The following is a 17,263-nucleotide window of genomic DNA, read 5'->3' on the forward strand; positions in this document are numbered from 1 at the left end:
GTTCTGGGCCCAGTAGTGTCAGGTAAGAAATCTGAGTTTCCAAGCAGTCTCTATCTGCATCCCACACAGGACATAGCACTGTAAATGCAATATATCCTGGGGCAAAGCAGGTCAGAGGGTGAAGAATGCAGGCAGGACTACTCCCCCCCCCCATCCCAATCCCCAGGCCTGCATTCTTCTTTTCTGTGCTAAAATGACTAAGCCCCAAAGCACTCCTGGAATGTCCAGGTGGCTTGGAATGTCTTTATCTTGCAGAATCACACAGAGACTGCCACTGGCAAGGAGGCAGCGGGTGGGAATAGTTAGTCTAACTCTCCAAAATGCCTGGGAACGGATAAAACTGTACTCTCCAGTCAAGTGCCAACCTAATGTTTCTTCCTCCACAGGTTTCTGGATTTTACTGGCTCCCCTGTCATGGAGCTCACTTTCTAAACAAAAGGAAAAATCTTCCCAAAATCCTGGGAAGGTATAGGAAGGATTATATATAACCTCGAAAACAAGTCACATTATGCATCACCATCAAAAGACAATCAAATGGTATTTCTCACATTCTCTCACAGGTTTTTAAGAAGCATGAAGGAAGCTCTGCAAAGTGAGCAACGTTTGAAACTTGGAAACATCATATGACACTGAGTCTGACCACTGACCTATCTAGTAGCCAGCAACTGGCAGCAGCTTTCTCAAGGTCCAGTGGACAACTCCAGAAAAACTACCGTATTTTTTGCTCTGTAAGACTCACTTTTCCCTCCTAAAAAGTAAGGGGAAATGTGTGTGCGTCTTATGGAACAAATGCAGGCTGCGCAGCTATCCCAGAAGCCAGAACAGCAAGAGGGATTGCTGCTTTCACTGCGCAGCGATCCCTCTTGCTGTTCTGGCTTCTGAGATTCAGAATATTTTTTTTCTTGTTTTCCTCTTCCAAAAACTAGGTGCGTCTTGTGGTCTGGTGCGTCTTATAGAGCGAAAAATACGGTAGTTTGGGGGAGCCAAGTGGTGGCAAAGACAATTTTTATGCTAGCTATTTTATCACACTTTAAGGGCCATCTGCAGTTCACTCTAGGTTTGTTGTATCTGCAACATGATATGCAACTGGCATGAGTTTGCCTGGCATCACCCATATTCAGTGGCACGTGGAATTGTACTGGGTGCAGGATCCTTGACACAGTGCTCATGTTTACCTAGTTGAATAGGAACAAATTTCTAGCTTCCAGTGTCCGTGTCTGCGGGGACGGTCAACCAGAAACTCATGTAGATTGGAAATTATAAAGGAACCTATTCTCTCCCCCCCCCCACTTATATATTGGATTAATGCAATTGAAAATCAGACTGGTGAAATCATGGCACCAGCCTGGCCAACACAGCTACCATGAGGAAATGGGACAACAATACTCATTGCAACCTGCACAGGTGACATCATGCCTTCATTATCATAGGGGGAGGATGTGTGAAATAGTTCCTCTCCTCTGCAAAAACATAAAATTGCCCCATCATAGAAAACAAAATTGGTTCACATGATGACGCCAACCTTAAGCAATAAGGCATCAGGTGACTGATTAAAGTGTAGCAAATAGTTTAGTGTTTATTATGCTATCTCTGTATGGGCTCTTGGATACCCCATAAGGGGAAAAGGGCAGGTTTTTGTTTAAAACACTGTTTGTGTTTTATATATGGGGCTATCATTTGGTTTTTCTGCCTCTGGCACTAAAAGCCATCTTTTTCATGCAAACACCCTGCCCCACCCACATGTGCAAATGAGTTGGTAAAGCCAGATGTGCATGCCGCAGAGAACTGCAAGGATCAATGCACACAAAACAGCTGCCGATGGAGGCTGTTTTAAATGATTCCCTGCAGAATCATGTACCACAGAGTGGTGTACACAGAAGTAACCAACAAGGGGAGCTATTTAAAATGTTGCCTGCACAGTGGGTGCACACCGACTGAATGTCTCAGTTCAGCAGGTTGTTTGATGGGAGATTCACAGTACTATGGATAGAAGTACAGTATGTAAGACACCTCACCGTGGAGAAGTTATATAAAACGATGGATTCAAGGTTACATCAATGCCCAAATGTTTGTTTGGGTTGGTAAATCCTGCATACGATAAACTTTCCCACCTACGCTGGGAGCATGGGTTAATAGCAGGCTTTTAGACAAAGGGGTCTTCTAAACCTTAGGCATGTTCCATCAGCACACCTGACACCTGCAGTCCCAACATGAACTGAGCAGAGGCTAGTCCCTGGTGCAGATTTATACTAAATGGGGAAAGTGACAATATTTTCCCCCAAAATAAATAAATAAATAAATTATCAGAGACCAAGGGCACATTCTAGCCAGGCAGAAACATTCAATGATCATGCAAAGTAGGAATGGTGAAAGATGGCCTGGAGAAGAGGAGGTTAAGGGGTGATATGATAGCCATGTTCAAATATATAAAAGGATGTCACATAGAGGAGGGAGAAAGGTTGTTTTCTGCTGCTCCAGAGAAATGGACACGGAGCAATGGATCCAAACTACAAGAAAGAAGATTCCACCTAAACATTAGGAAGAACTTCCTGACAGTAAGAGCTGTTTGACAGTGGAATTTGCTGCCAAGGAGTGTGGTGGAGTCTTCTTCTTTGGAGGTCTTTAAGCAGAGGCTTGACAACCATATGTCAGGAGTGCTCTGATGGTGTTTCCTGCTTGGCAGAGGGTTGGACTCGATGGCCCTTGTGGTCTCTTCCAACTCTATGATTCTATGATTCAAACAGGTGTGGCTGATGAGGGTTTGTGTCCTGGGGAGGCTGAGACAGATAAGCCAGGGGATTGCATTTTGGCCTGAAGGTTCCCCATCTCTCTGCTACCTGAAGGGTTGGAGGGGGAAACTACTTATTCCTAGTGATTACATATTTTCTCACAATAGATTACCCAGCTATTGCCCAGAATGCAGACCATTATGTAAATGGGGGGGGGGGAGCCTTATGTTGATATTGTTTATGTAACTTGTCCAAATTTTATTTGCTGTTAACAAACTGATGTATTAATTGTGACAATGCTTCAGTTACTGTTTTCGGCCTTATACTGCCAGCACACTGAAACTGGATCCATTCCTATGGGAAGGAATACTTGGTTTGGAATGACAGGCAAAATAAGACAGTATGCCAGCCCATTAAAAAGGGCTCCAAGATATTCCCCCCCCACACACACACACGGCTGTTACCCAAGAGAATTATTGTAATTGGGGCAGAAGTGGGAAGAATGCCAGAGAACAGTGGGAATGTTATTCACTCGAGAAAGAGGCTGCAAGAGGCAGCCTGAATATTAGAAATGAGTGATGCTCCCTTCTCTCCTTGTGTGATATTTTGCTGTCCCTGTTTAATTTGCTGCGACCACAAGGGAAAACTGAGCTTTTCGTTCTTAACCCCTGCAATTTCTTCCAAGGCAGTCCTGAGAGAGACCTTCTGAAGATTATAAACTTTTCAGAACAACCTTCCAGACGAGTGAATAACTAAGCAGAGACACAAATTTTGAAGGATAAATCTTCCTGGTTTGGAGCCTGGCAAGACTTGGGTTCAAAGCTCTGTTCAGCCCCTATGAAAACTGGGTGGCACTAAGCTGGTCTCTCTGTCTTCCTCTCAGCTTAACTTACTTATTCGAGAGGCTGCCTTAACCCCTGCCTTCACAGCTGGGGAATCTTTGCTTGGTATCGATTTTACTGTACACCACTTAAATAAATGGTTTGAAGTGGCCTAAGCATACAGAGTTGTTGGGATGATAAAAGGGGTAAGATAAAAATAGAAAGATATGCCACATTGCCCTGAGCTGATTGGAGGAAGAGTAAATAAGTGTGGAAGGAGTGGTGGGTTTACAAGGCTACAAAGCAAACCCTTTCAGTGCAAAAACTCTCTCCTCATCACTGGCGACTCCACCTTGGATTCCTCAACACTCCCAAGGGCAGAGCTTTCTCGGAGTGGTGCCTTCCCTAAAGAATGCTCTGCCAACTGAAGTTTGCCAGGTTCAGTCTATTTATTGTTCCTGGAGGCTAGTAACATGATAGCACTATACATGAAGGGCTATCACAAAGAAGAGAGCAGAGGCTTGTTCTCTTTTGCTTCAGAGGGCAGGAGTAGATCCAGCGGGCTTAAGTTAGAGAGGGGTAGAATTTGACTGAAAAGTAAAGGGAAAGGAAGAGCAGTTTGGCAAGGGTCCTAATTACCCAAGGGGTCGGTGGGCTCTCCCACGCTGGAGGTCTTCAAGCAGAGCCTGTCAACTGTCTGCTGAAGGTGCTCTAAGGTAGCCTTCACCAAGCTGGGGTTCTCCAGATGTTTTTGGCTACAACTCCCATCAGCCCCAGCCAGGACTCATGGGCGAAAGTTGGCTAATACTGCTCTGTCCACCCCTGCATAAAGGAGAGAGTTGACTTGATGGCTTATGAGACTGCCCTGCACTTCTTGAAGGGAAGGTGGCTTCTGCAAGCAGTGCAACTCTTAAGCAGATTCTCCCCTCACCACCACTTCCCCCCGACAGAACCGTAACAGAAAATAGGGTGAAGTGTAAAGAATGTGTATTTAGACCCATTCTATCCCTGAAGTGTCCCAGTTAAAAATACAAACATTGGATGTATGGCCATAACCTAGGGTTGCCATATTTAAAAAAGTGAAAATCCGGGTTTCCCCAGACATTCCCCAGAAAATGTCGCTTGGATGCCATTTCCAACAGCCGAATCCCGGCTATGTCTGGGAAATTCGAGATGTGTGGCAGCTCTACCATAACCCCCACAACTAGGTTTATAGAGCCACGCAGGCTAATGAAGACCAAACACAGTGAGTTCTGGGCATGTTTGGGGCTACTCATGAATACAAACATTCCTAGGTGCATAGCAGTATATCAGGTGCGCAGAACTAATATCTGGCTGGCCTTGGCAGAGGGACAATTTATTATACTAGATCTGCAGGCTAAAGTCACCAGAAGTATGCCCGGCTAGCTGTTAATATGGCACTATTTCCACATAGTGCATAGCCAGAAAGCATCTAAAATTTGCTATGCAGTCATGCACGAGCTGCCACTTCTAAAATAACAGGTACTCCTCACCCAGGCTCTGTTTCTCAAACTGTGTAAAACAGAAGGGAAGATAATGAGGTGCAAATGAGGAAGAGGAAGCTGCAAAAGGAAAAATCCAAGTAGAAGGAAAGCCCCAAGTTCCCCGTCCTGATTAATGTCACAGGGAAGTACAGCTTGAGCAAGCACATGCCAGGAAAATCCATTGTAAGTAGGGAGATCATGCTATCTTCTCATCTTTGGGTGTCGGAATACTAATAACCACTCCCAATCTGGTGACTGCTTAGAGAGGTTCAGAAGTTCCCCAGGGTATATGTGCTTCCCCATCCACTTCAGAGGAAGGACATGCCAGCTCCTATGAAAGGACTACAGATAGACCTCTCCATTGGAATGAATGGGGAAACCCAGAGTCAACATCCGTCTGGGTCAATTTAATCCACACACTGCAAATCCATTGCTTGGGAAACCTCAATGAATTTTAAGACAGAAGGTTTATTAAGATAAAACTTTTTTTCCAGAGCCAAGCTGCTAGGTCAAGGCACTGCATGAGGCTGCTTTCTTTCGAAAGCATAAGCAACGATCAGAACTTCTGAACCTATCTTGTACAGTACTAAGCGATTATCTATGTTCATCTCTCTTTCAAGTAAAGGTATCCACTTCTACTAAAGGCAGTCAAAAATGGCTTCCTCTCCTCTGCATACCTCTGACTCAGGTGGGGCGGGCAACTACAGCCACAGCGATGGAATTATATGGCTGGGTCAGCACAACCTGCCAAATGCAGTGTATATCTCTCAGAAACTTCCTCCCCTCACAACATGTTGCTAGGCAGAAGGCCAGGCACCTTAGCTATTCAAAAGATTGCAGTTCATTACTGCTACAGTATCTCTGTGAGAAACACGCTCTTATCCTAAACTCCAACAGGGAAGCGATATTGGATATTGTGAAATACATAGCTTGAGACTCATTTCTCCTCTACATGCTTCAGTACAAAGCCTTAAAAAAACCCCACCTCATCTTCCTATGAGGGCCATTCTGTTCTCAGCATTATTTATACCAGAGGCAGCTGTGAAGCTGCCAGCGTTTACAATATTGTATTTAGTTCGTTTGAAGCGAAAGAATGCACACTTGCTTTGTACCTGGAAAGTATGCCAAATAGCCAAAGACCAGAGCTTTCAGTATTCAAAAATGTCTATTTTTGTTTCTGCTGTTTAAAAAATAAGGAAAACATTTAGGTTATGAATACTTACCTGCGGAATTTAAGTTTGGATATCAGCAATACTTACGTTTTTTATAGTGAGAAGTTCAAGGAAGCAAACCTGTTCAAGGATAGTTCTACAACAATGGGCAGGCAAGCGGTTGCCATTTTGGCAGAGCTGGCCAAGACATCATGATAATTTGGCCATACCAAGTGGCACTCCTCTTTTTAACACAGTTCACAGTCCACCCAGATGCTACCCAGTGGAAGACTCATTTTTGTGATAGGGAGAGCTAGGCAACAGCACTAATGTGCTTTCGTGCAACTCCTTTTGGCAGGTCTTGGTGGACAGATCCGCCTCTCTCACTCTGCCAGCCTAAATGGTGCTTTAAAAGCTGCCATCTGGTTTTGCCACATGGAAGTTCTATTCTTGCAATCTGAATGAAACAACTGATGCCCCACATGCACAAGCTGAGCCACTTCTGACCAGTGTGCCGAAACAGTAGGAGTGGCTTTAAGCCACCATAACATGGAGAACCTCTGTTGGGATACTTCCATTCATAAACTGCAGGGGTTCATTATATCACCATGTGCAAGCACCTGACTCTATACAGTCTGATGTATCCCTGAAATGTGGAGGCTAGTGGTGGTTGCTCAGTGGTACCAAGAACATCATTTTCTAAAACTCTGCACATACTCAAGCGATTTTTTGCTACTTCATATGTTCAAGGCCTAAGCCCTAGACAATGAAAATAGGTTCTAGCACCCTGACCTGGTCCAAATAAAAGTCCTCAAGTCAGGGCTCCAAAGAAGAAGAACAATGCAGAGCTCCGTTTCCTTTGCACCATCACAGGATTGTTTTAAAAGCCACAAATAGATTATTAAAACATTAATATTGCAAGAGCAACTTTAGCTGCGAACGTTTACTAGTCAGACCTTGACTAGGATTTTATATATATATATAAAACTACCTGCCTTAGAATTTAAGAAACGTTGTAGAGGAAAACAAGGGAGAAGTCAGAACCACTTGACTTGTGCATAGCATATATTTTGGCCGGGCCAAACAGCAAGGTCTCAGGAAAAGCAGCTGTTTAATTTCTAGGTCTTAAGGTTCAACAGGTATATAATGCTTGCTGGCTACCTCTGCATGGGTAAATGTGTTTAGACCAAATATAAAATCCTTCTGTTGCAGCATTTTCTCACCTCCTGTCATGAACTTCAAGAATGCATATTGCATTCAGAGGCTAGTAACATGAAGTTGGGTCAGTGAAAAGAATCTCAACAGCAGATGTGCAGAACAGAAAGAGGAATACACCCTTTGTCACCTTCATTTCCCCATGAGATAGAGAGAGAGAGAAAACTTGCAGACTTATCTGCCTATATCCCATTACAGTTGATTTAAACAGACTAGGTATGTGTAGGATTATAGCCCTAGGCAAGTAAGCAATGAATGGGAGAAGAGATAAATGAAATCATATAAGAGCTGGAATAATAAGCTTAAATGAATGGTGCTTTCACACTCATAATCTTTGCTGGATACAGCCAGCTCAGTTGACGACACAGGCAGTTCCTGCCCTGTAACACCACAATTCAACCAATAGTCCATAGTGTGCCATTATTTTTCTCAAAGTCATCTGAATCTGAGTTATTTGGACATCTAGGGGGCCACAGGAGTCCCACTCCTCCTGTTCCAATTCCTCCATGGTTTATTGTGCATTCAACTGGAGTGAAATCTACTCATCTCCTTCCCAAGTTGCATTTGTCCCTCATAGGAAGAATGTCTACCCACATGGTTACAAGGAGAACAATAAGAAGTCTGGGATATACCTACATGATTTTAATGTTCTTCAGAGGAGGCAGAGCCAGCTTTATGTACTCAGTCCTTATTAAAGCATATGCAAACTTTACCCAAGTAAGGCATATAACTACTAGTGGGTCCCATTTCCCCCTATGAATTGAAAATTGCTGATGGTCTTGTTGAACCACTTAACTGTTTTGTTTGCCTGTTGTAGCAATTGTCATCTGCTGTGCAACATGCCGTATGATTTTTAATTGTCTTTTTACTGCTTCTTTTATTTCTTATATTGTATTTTATCATATTTATTGAATTTTCATTCCAAAGTAAAATGCAATATGACAAAAGAGGCAGTTAAAATGCAATCAAAAATCAAAATCAATATGTAATGTGGATACGTAACAGACCCCCCTGAATGAAGCTCATGGACTGCTGGTAGTGCACAGACCGCAGTCTGGAAACCCCTAAGCTACTGGACAGCTCATACCAAGGTACTTAATGATGCCTGTTTATGTTGCCCAGAACTCTGATTTTTCTCCTGTTAGAAGGTTGATCACCATGACTAAGAATTTATCCAACTCAGACACCTCCGCTCCCCACATTCCAGTTGGAAACAAAAAATAATAATGCATACATAACACTCCAAAATCTAAAATTCAGTTGAAACAACACTTCTAGAATATATCATCTGCTTGGTTACAAAAGTAAAAACGCTCAAAAACTATGTTAAAACTCCCGAGTCTGCAAATGAGAAGAACCATAAGGACTTTAAACTTAATGCATAAAATTGCTCTCCCTCCCGGCCCCAAAGTGCAACCCACCCAATCCTTTCCCCCATAGTATAGACATCAAAGATCAGGTTAGCTTTTATTGCTTATGCCAATCAAATAGAAGATACACACCTGACATCCACCTTTCTCCTAAATGAAAGCATGAGGAGCAGGATATAAGAGAGAAAGAGACAGGGCTTAGATTAAAAGAAATGCAGTTTTGAGATGCTTTTCAAAATGGGAAAGATGCATACACAAGTGCTAATAGCCATAATACTGTGGTTTTCAAAATGTACTCCTAGGAACTCTGGTGTTCCTAAAAAGCTTATCAGTGGTTCCCCAATAAGAACATATACTGAGGTAGAAAACTAGCCAGTGCCCTGCATGAACTATCCACCTCAAGTTTCTCTGAATACACAGAGGTTTCTTGGTGCACAAATGGATATGGGAATCAATGTAGAACATTTCTAACTGCCACCCTTTTCAGTGATTCTGTGATAGTAACAGGACAGCCAACAGCTTCTAGTTCTCCAGGCGGGTTTTTCCACTGAATGTGAAACAGTGAACTTGCAACATTCCATTCGCCAAGCCACAAACATTTCAAGTTATGATTTGAAGAGTGAAGGAACTCAATTCTGCTCACTCTAGAAGATTCCAGTCATCTCTTTAATTGAGGGAACAACTACAGGTGTCAAAATGGCTTGTAGCTTTAGGTTGGCTAGGACTTGCCGATCAGAAGGTTGGTGGTTCGAATCCCCGCAACGGGGTGAGCTTCCATTGCTCAGTCCCTGCTCCTGCCAACCTAGCAGTTCGAAAGCACGTCAAAGTGCAAGTAGATAAATAGGTACCGCTCTGGCGGGAAGGTAAACGGCGTTTCTGTGCGCTGCTCTGGTTCGCCAGAAGCGACTTAGTCATGCTGGCCACATGACCCGGAAGCTGTACGCCAGCTCCCTCGGCCAATAAAGCGAGATTAGTGCCGCAACCCTAGAGTCGGCCACGACTAGACCTAACAGTCAGGGGTCCCTTTACCTTTACTCCTCTCCATATGAAAACTGCTGCATTGGAACAACCCAAAAGGTCCAGACCTATGTCTCTTAACGGGTTCCACAGGAAAGTTCACAAGTAGTTTATGATGATTAACCATCTCCCACATACTGTTGGTCCCCAGCATCTTGCACCAAGCCACCCATTGCCTGCTACAAGAAAGGGCAGCAGTTTAAATAAACATACCTTTAAAAGGAATAAAATAAAACTACCGTATTTTTTGCTCTATAAGACTCACTTTTTCCCTCCTAAAAATTAAGGGGAAATGTGTGTGCGTCTTATGGAGCGAATGCAGGCTACGCAGCTATCCCAGAAGTCAGAACAGCAAGAGGGATTGCTGCTTTCACTGCACAGCGATCCCTCTTGCTGTTCTGGCTTCTGAGATTCAGAATTTTTTTCCCCTTGTTTTCCTCCTCCAAAAACTAGGTGCATCTTGTGGTCTGGTGTGTCTTATAGAGCGAAAAATACGGTAACTAAGCACAACCTTTTATAAAGGTCTCCCATTGTTCTGGGAAACTTTAAGGCAGGAGTGGGAGGACTCCAGAAGGCCAGAGATGCCCAGACAGCCCACAGGGCAGAAGCAATATTTAGACAGCAGAGCAATGAGTGGAAAATGCGTTTGCTGGAAGGAAGCAGGGGGAGGGCCCAACATCTGCTATGAAGAGGCCACTTCCATCTGCCCAGTCATATGGCAATAATATCATTAATTGTTTACAATGTGCTTTTAATGTGCTAAGTGCTCTATTGTCTTTATCCCGTTTCCCTCCACAATGATCCTACGATGTAGGACAATACTATCTCTCACCACCTAGGATAGAATGCAACAATTTACTCTCTTCTTTCATTAGACTGCTAAATGCTCCCAGGAAATATTCCCTCCGCCCCCCCCCCCCCGGCTGGGTAAAAATATCTTATTGCCATGTTTGCCAGGTATCCTATGAGCTGAATCTGGACTGCTGAAAAGTTACACTTCACAATATCCCAACTGCATAAATGACCCATCGCTGCAAGATGTAGGTGCATACACACATATGAGAATCACTCCGCAAGCCATCCCATAGATGCTCCCTTCTCCTCCTTCCATGCTGCAGAAGGATGTTGCAGTCCACAGCAAAAATGCCATAGGAGTTACATGAGGAAATCAAGCAGACATTCGACATTTGAAGTGGGATCTTAGCTGAGAATTCCGGTGCAGCCATTGTACCAACCTTGGAAATTGGGACTTGGGACATCCTGTTACAACCCCAACCAGACTTTGCTGTTGACTGATTGGACCTCCATGGCTTCCCAGGCATTTGCCCTCTTATCTCTATCTTTCAGTAGAAACTCAAGCTTATTCCACATGCTTAGCACGCTGATCAAAGCACAAGGCTTGACCCATTTGGCGCGTGTGCCTTAGTGTGGTACACGTTGTTTCCTCCTGCCTTGTTTGATGATGTTGAATAAGTGGGTCAAGGCCTAATTACACGTTACAGGGGACATGTGGCTGCCACCTCCCCTCCCCCGCTCCCCTAGCCTCCCTGGTATTATTTAGTTAAATAAGGCACGCGACCACATTAGGCACAGCATTCTCCCCACTCCCACAAGCAGCAGCCGAAGAAGCAGAGTTTATGTATGGAAAGAAAGAATGGAGGAGGCAATGTGGAGTGTGGGCAGCCACGTTATGCCCTGAAACTCATAGTTGGGTTCCCAGTCCAGTGAGGACTGCTATATGGAGAGTCCTTTCTGGAGGCTGAACCCTAAAGTCATTCTGGGGCAGCACTGAAAGCAAGAAAGAAAAGGAGGATGCAAGTTTTCATTTACAGTGACTGTATGACAGCCAGTGATTCCCTGCATGTACTGGGGAATCGAGCTGGAAGCTTATTTGAAGGGCAGAAGAGGAAATCAATATAAACCTAGGATCAGCACGGGATGCAACTTGGAACATCAGACGGTAGGACATCAAAACATGGATTTTGTCCCCCAAATGGTACCCCCTGCTATCTAAGCCCAGGCATTTAAACTGACCCAACTTATCCTATTAACATCTAACAGAAAGAGCTGGAAACAAGAAAGCAAGAAAGGAGAAGGAAGAATTCATCCTTTCTTAATTCCCAGCATGGGCGTAGACGCTGTGCAGCACGACGGAATAATATGTTTACTACAAAATTAAATGTATCCCTTAGCTCAGCACCTGGGCAAAAGGTACTTACGTGTTGTTGAGGATTTGGAGGCGTTCCCCTTTCTTGAAAGAAAGGTCTGATTCTGTTCGTGATTCATAGTCATAGAGGGCCACAAAGGTGGTGACTCCACCTGCAACAAGTCAAGTTCAAGACTATAGCTGAACACCATTGCATATCAAATTTAGTCAGGGCTCTTGTTGTAAAAGCAACGTGTGCTGGGGAAATTAATATGTTGAATCCCCTGATGAGTACTTTTTACACCACGTACAATTACACGTAGGAAGGCGGGTAGCACTGTGGGTTAAACCACAGAGCCTAGGGCTTGCCAATCAGAACAGCGTTTCCGTGCACTGCTCTGGTTCACCAGAAGTGGCTTAGTCATGCTGGCCACATGACCCGGCAGCTGTACGCTGGCTCCCTTGGCCAATAAAGAGAGATGAGCACCGCAACCCCAGAGTCGTCCGCAACTGGACATAATGGTCAGGGGTCCCTTTACCTTTACAATTACATGTAAGTAGGAAGGGCAGCACTGAGGTCAATGGCCCCATCATGGAATATGAAAGTCTTAAAAAGATCCCTGTGCAAAGAGTTGTGCATGTAATGGGACTGAAGACCCTGTATTTCTAGACACACATCTACTTTGGGGAACAGAGCCTTCTTGCCACAACTCCAAAAGCATGTTCATTATACATGCTATAAAAAAGTCTGGAAAAGTTCTACTCATGGTAGGAATCATACTGACCAGCCAGAGGCCCGCAGCGCTGAGGAGAGGTAACCATATCAGATGTATTTGAGCCACCAAAGAGTTTTGGTTCTGTAGTAGTTGTTCCAAATACACGACTGGGAGTCCGATGAGTATCTGACACTGTGGTTTTGCTGGGTGTCTGGGAGGCAGAGCAACCACCATGGATATTTTCTGTGGATTCCAGACTGCGCCTCCGTTGACTGGGGTCTTTGGGTTTGCTCTTACTGCTCCCCATGATTCAAGCTACAGGAGAAGAAGACAGCAAACATGAAGTTACAGCCTGCTCTGAATGAGCAAGTTCTTGGATTCAGGAGGACACAAAACATTATCTCACTTTGTAGGGTTGCAAGATCAAAAACTGAACCATTAAGATTAGGCAGCTGCAATTGGAGAGGTGCACTCTGCTCTGTCAACACTGTTTCAGAACAATTAGATCTCACAACTGGCATGAGAAGATTTTCTTTGGTTGGCAAACCCCACCTCTGGCACTACCCACGATGCTTTTTCTTTTTTAAAAAGGTTCGTTAACTCACTCCATTCTAAATTTGTTGGAATATCATTGGGGTGGAAGTTAAAATTTTTGTGGAATAAATAAGAATCCTTGGAAACAGATTGTGGAGGGGTAGACATGCTAGTCAGATGCAGCAATAACTACAGGGTCCTCCTGTGACACCTTAGTCATCACCATTGTCATCACCATATTTGTAGACTGACTTTCCATAGTTAAAACCATGATCAAGGCAGCTTACAAGATGAAAAGATCTACATAATTGCAAACATGACAAAAGCAGTAATAAACAATAAATAAAACACACAAAAAAGTGCACAACCAAATTTAACAATTTCCAAACTAAAAATTAAGAAACAGATTTAAAGAGGAAGAAAAAAGAATATCAGTAACGCAACAAGACCCCCTAAACAATACTCCACCCAAATTAATCATTTTATTGTGGCAGGAGCTTTTTTGGGGGGGGACTAGTTCACTGAAGAAGACCAAGGTCAAAATGTGTTTTTGTTCTGTGATACTTTGTGAGTTACATCTGTTCAGTTTCTTGATACTTTGGCAGCATACATTGTTGGTGTTTTTATTCTTTTGCTACGGGATCTTGGAAGATACATATTGTTTGCTTTTAATTGTAATCAGAATTCATAAAATATATTTTTATTTACCATACACATTCACACTAGTTTGTGACAATTTTTGCTCCCATTTTTTTTTTAAAAAATCACATCTACAGTTGGTTGGGATTCATTTCCCTTTTTGTACAGCTCAGTACAATAAACCATCTAATACACAAACATAAAATGGAGAGGGGGAATTCTGATCTTGCTCTCCACCCTCAAAGGCCTGTGCAAAGCGGTGCATCTTGACCCAGCACTGAAATGTATACAATGGCTTGGCCAGATGCACCGGGATGTGTGTGTGTGTGTGTGTGTGTGCGTGCGCGCGCGCCTGCGCCTGCGCCTAGAAAAGCCCTCTCACACACAGGATTTACACAGGGCAAATTTCCCATGGTGGTATGACAGCAAACAAGACCGTCCCTGCAGTTCACAAAACCTAGACAGCTCTATAAAGAAGGATTTTTAAAAAGAAGTACAGTGGTACCTCAGGTTAAGTTCTTAATTTGTTCTGGAGGTCTGCACTTAACCTGAAACTGTTCTTAACCTGAAGCACCACTTTAGCTAATGGGGCCTCCTGCTGCTGCCGCGCCGCTGGAGCACGATTTCTGTTCTCACCCTGAAGCAAAGTTCTTAACCTGAAGCACTATTTCTAGGTTAGCGGAGTCTGTAGCCTGAAGCGTATGTAACCTGAAGCGTATGTAACCTGAGGTCCCACTGTATTCCTCTTAGTTTATTTTAAAAGGAACAGTGAATACAAACTGGGGGTGGTGACAGAAACAAATATTATGGTGAGCGTAACGTTTTCAAACTTGCAGAATTCTTTTTTGCCACAGGACTCTGAGGTCAATGTGAGAGAGATAAGTTATAAGACCAATGAACCCAGCTAGACAGAGAAGACAGTTCTGTCTGGAGGATTTCAGTCAATAGGGAATGTGAGGCTCTTGATGCTTCATTACTTGCACACTGGTTGGGCCAGCATCTCACTTGCTGAGTGACATGACTACATGTCAGCCCGACTGAAGTAAGAGGGAGGAATTGTCACAGCAAGATTCAAAAAGATTAGACCAGTTCCCTGTGTGTGAAGCCATCATCAGGAACGGATGGCAGCCATTTCCCCACTTCGAGATATTAAGGTATCATGTAGCCATTGCTAACCTATTGTGAGATTTGGGAACTTCGACTTGAAAAGACGCTGTCATTTTCATTTAAGCTTTTCTTACGCAGAAATAAAGGCTTCCGTAAGCTCAGCATACATCACAATGATCACTTTTGTTTGATTAATCTTGGGGCAAGAAGGAGCGAGTCTAGCAAATGGTCTAAATGTACAATCCTAGACACACTTCTCTGGGAATAAGCTCCGCTGAACGTAGTGGGGCAAATGTTGAATGAACACATTTGAGCTCCTTGGAGCAAGCAATGAAGTTCAACCCTCACCTCACCCATTATCTCACTAGAGTAATCGTCTCAAATTCCCCTTCACACATTCAGTTAATGTGTGCAGAAGAGGAAAAACTGCAAAGTATAGCACAACCACTGAGAATGTAAGAAGAGACTGGTGTTGCAAAGGGCAGCTTCAATATGTTCATACAGGTGGAATGCCAGACCTCTATGCATACCCATGTAGCAATGTAGTCATGCCTTTCTCATGTTCTGCACAGTCCAGGAGCAAGGTTGGCAGCTGCAAACTCACTCTCCACAAAGCACTGACTGGAAGTTTGGAGGGCTGTGAGGTAGCCGGCCTTGTTTTTATTTATCCAGAGCATTTATTTCTCACTCTTCAACCAGAAAGGTTCCCAGGCACTGGCGGAAGAAGAGGCATGCAGGGGGGGCGCACCACCCCTGGCAGCGCAATCCCGGCGGGGAGCCATCGCAGCTGGCCCCCCCCCATGCTGGGTGCCACACCACGCCCCTGGAATGTGTGCCAGCCCCGCCTGCTCTCCACCCCCCCCCAGCATGAAGCTCCGCCACTGCTCCCAGGGCAGCTGACCTTTCAATAAAAATAACACAGCCCTTGCCTTCAGAATTACAATCTAAAATGATCAGTAACGCAAAAGGAAAAGCCGATGGGGACAGAAGGGGGGGACGAATTCTTGGATCCCCAAGATAACGTGAAGTGTTTCGAACACTTGCAGATTGCTGTTGTTTGAGATTGAAGAAGAATAAACACAGAACTTTCTGCACTGTAAGCAAATTATGGAGCTTTCATTCTTGGCTCCTCCAGTGCGTAACAGCCATCAATAGGGTTGTGATTTATTTCATGATTTTGAAAGGCACCTAAGCTAGGAGCTGCTTTCCATATCATGTGACAATTGGAGCTCCTGTGGTGAGCATATCTTAGGTTTTAAATCTGAAGGCACCAACTCAGTGCAAGGCGAGGGAAAGCTCTTGTCTTGAGGAGAAGAAAAAACACAGTGTTTTCAATCACAAAGATTGTACTCACACAGGGCCTTTTTCTACAGTCTATTCAACACATGAAGTCTAGGGCAGGCCTTCCACTGTGATCCTGTCCTCACTCTTCATCCCTCAGCAAAATGTGTCCAGCCAGTGTCATTTGCAATTAACGGCTTGAGACTCTGGAAAGCTATTGCCAGTCAAAGTCGATAATCCTGGGCTAAAAGGACAATAAGACTTGGTAGCGTCTTATGATCCTTGCAAAACGTCAACTCCCTTACAAAGTAAACTTTGATTAAAATTATGATTCTTTGAGGCAACCCAAGGTAAGGATGGCCTTAGGCTCTGTGTACGCTATATCTTTAAAGGACGTTTGAAACCCATTCTTTCCCTCAAAGAATTCTGTGCACTGTAATTTGTGGAGGGCTGCTGGGAATTGTAACTATGTGAGGGGTAAACTGTGCAGGAAAGACTGTGCTTTGTATGGAGCATCTCCCATCTCCACCCCCATCATTCAGCCCGGACACCGAGGTCCAGCACCGAGGGCTTTCTGGCGGTTCCCTCACTGCGAGAAGCGAAGTTACAGGGAACCAGGCAGAGGGCCTTCTCGGTAGTGGCTCCCGCTCTGTGGAACACACTCCCATCAGATGTCAAGGAAATAAACAGCTACCTGACTTTTAAAAGACATCTGAAGGCAGCCCTGTTTAGGGAAGTTTTTAATGTTTGATGTTTTATTGTATTTTTAATATTTTGTTGGAAGCCGCCCAGAGTGGCTGGGGAAACCTAGCCAGATGGGCGGGGTATAAATTATATCTTCAATGCAGTTATACAAAGTCTTGCTGCTGAGCTCTGAATCATAGTAAAGCGCCTTAACACTGATTTTTTTAAAATGTGCATTTAAGAATATGATCGGGAGGAATATTTCTTTCTTTCTCTCTCTCTCTCCTTGGTTTTCATGGATTTATTTCCAGCTCAAGAAACAGACACAGGTGAGAGAAGAGGCTTCAA

General features: G+C 44.0%; 1 protein-coding gene across 2 annotated transcripts in view; it reads right to left on the minus strand.

Moving 5' to 3' along the window:
• The window catches only part of SRC (SRC proto-oncogene, non-receptor tyrosine kinase), a 100,434-nt gene that overhangs the window by 24,403 nt on the left and 58,768 nt on the right, over positions 1-17,263 (minus strand). The window contains exons 3-5 of one of the 2 annotated variants that reach the window (XM_083446938.1): positions 12,740-12,985; positions 12,028-12,127; positions 8,924-8,941 (exon numbers count right to left, since the gene is read on the minus strand). In XM_083446938.1, coding sequence (XP_083303064.1) covers positions 8,924-8,941; positions 12,028-12,127; positions 12,740-12,977 — 356 coding nt within the window. In that variant the 5' untranslated portion in view covers positions 12,978-12,985. The remainder of the gene's footprint in view (positions 1-8,923; positions 8,942-12,027; positions 12,128-12,739; positions 12,986-17,263) is intronic. The other variant, XM_083446939.1, reaches the window with a different exon arrangement.

This window comes from Podarcis tiliguerta (assembly GCF_965153285.1).
Source record: "Podarcis tiliguerta genome assembly, chromosome: 6".
Classification (NCBI taxonomy): Eukaryota; Metazoa; Chordata; class Lepidosauria; order Squamata; family Lacertidae; genus Podarcis; species Podarcis tiliguerta.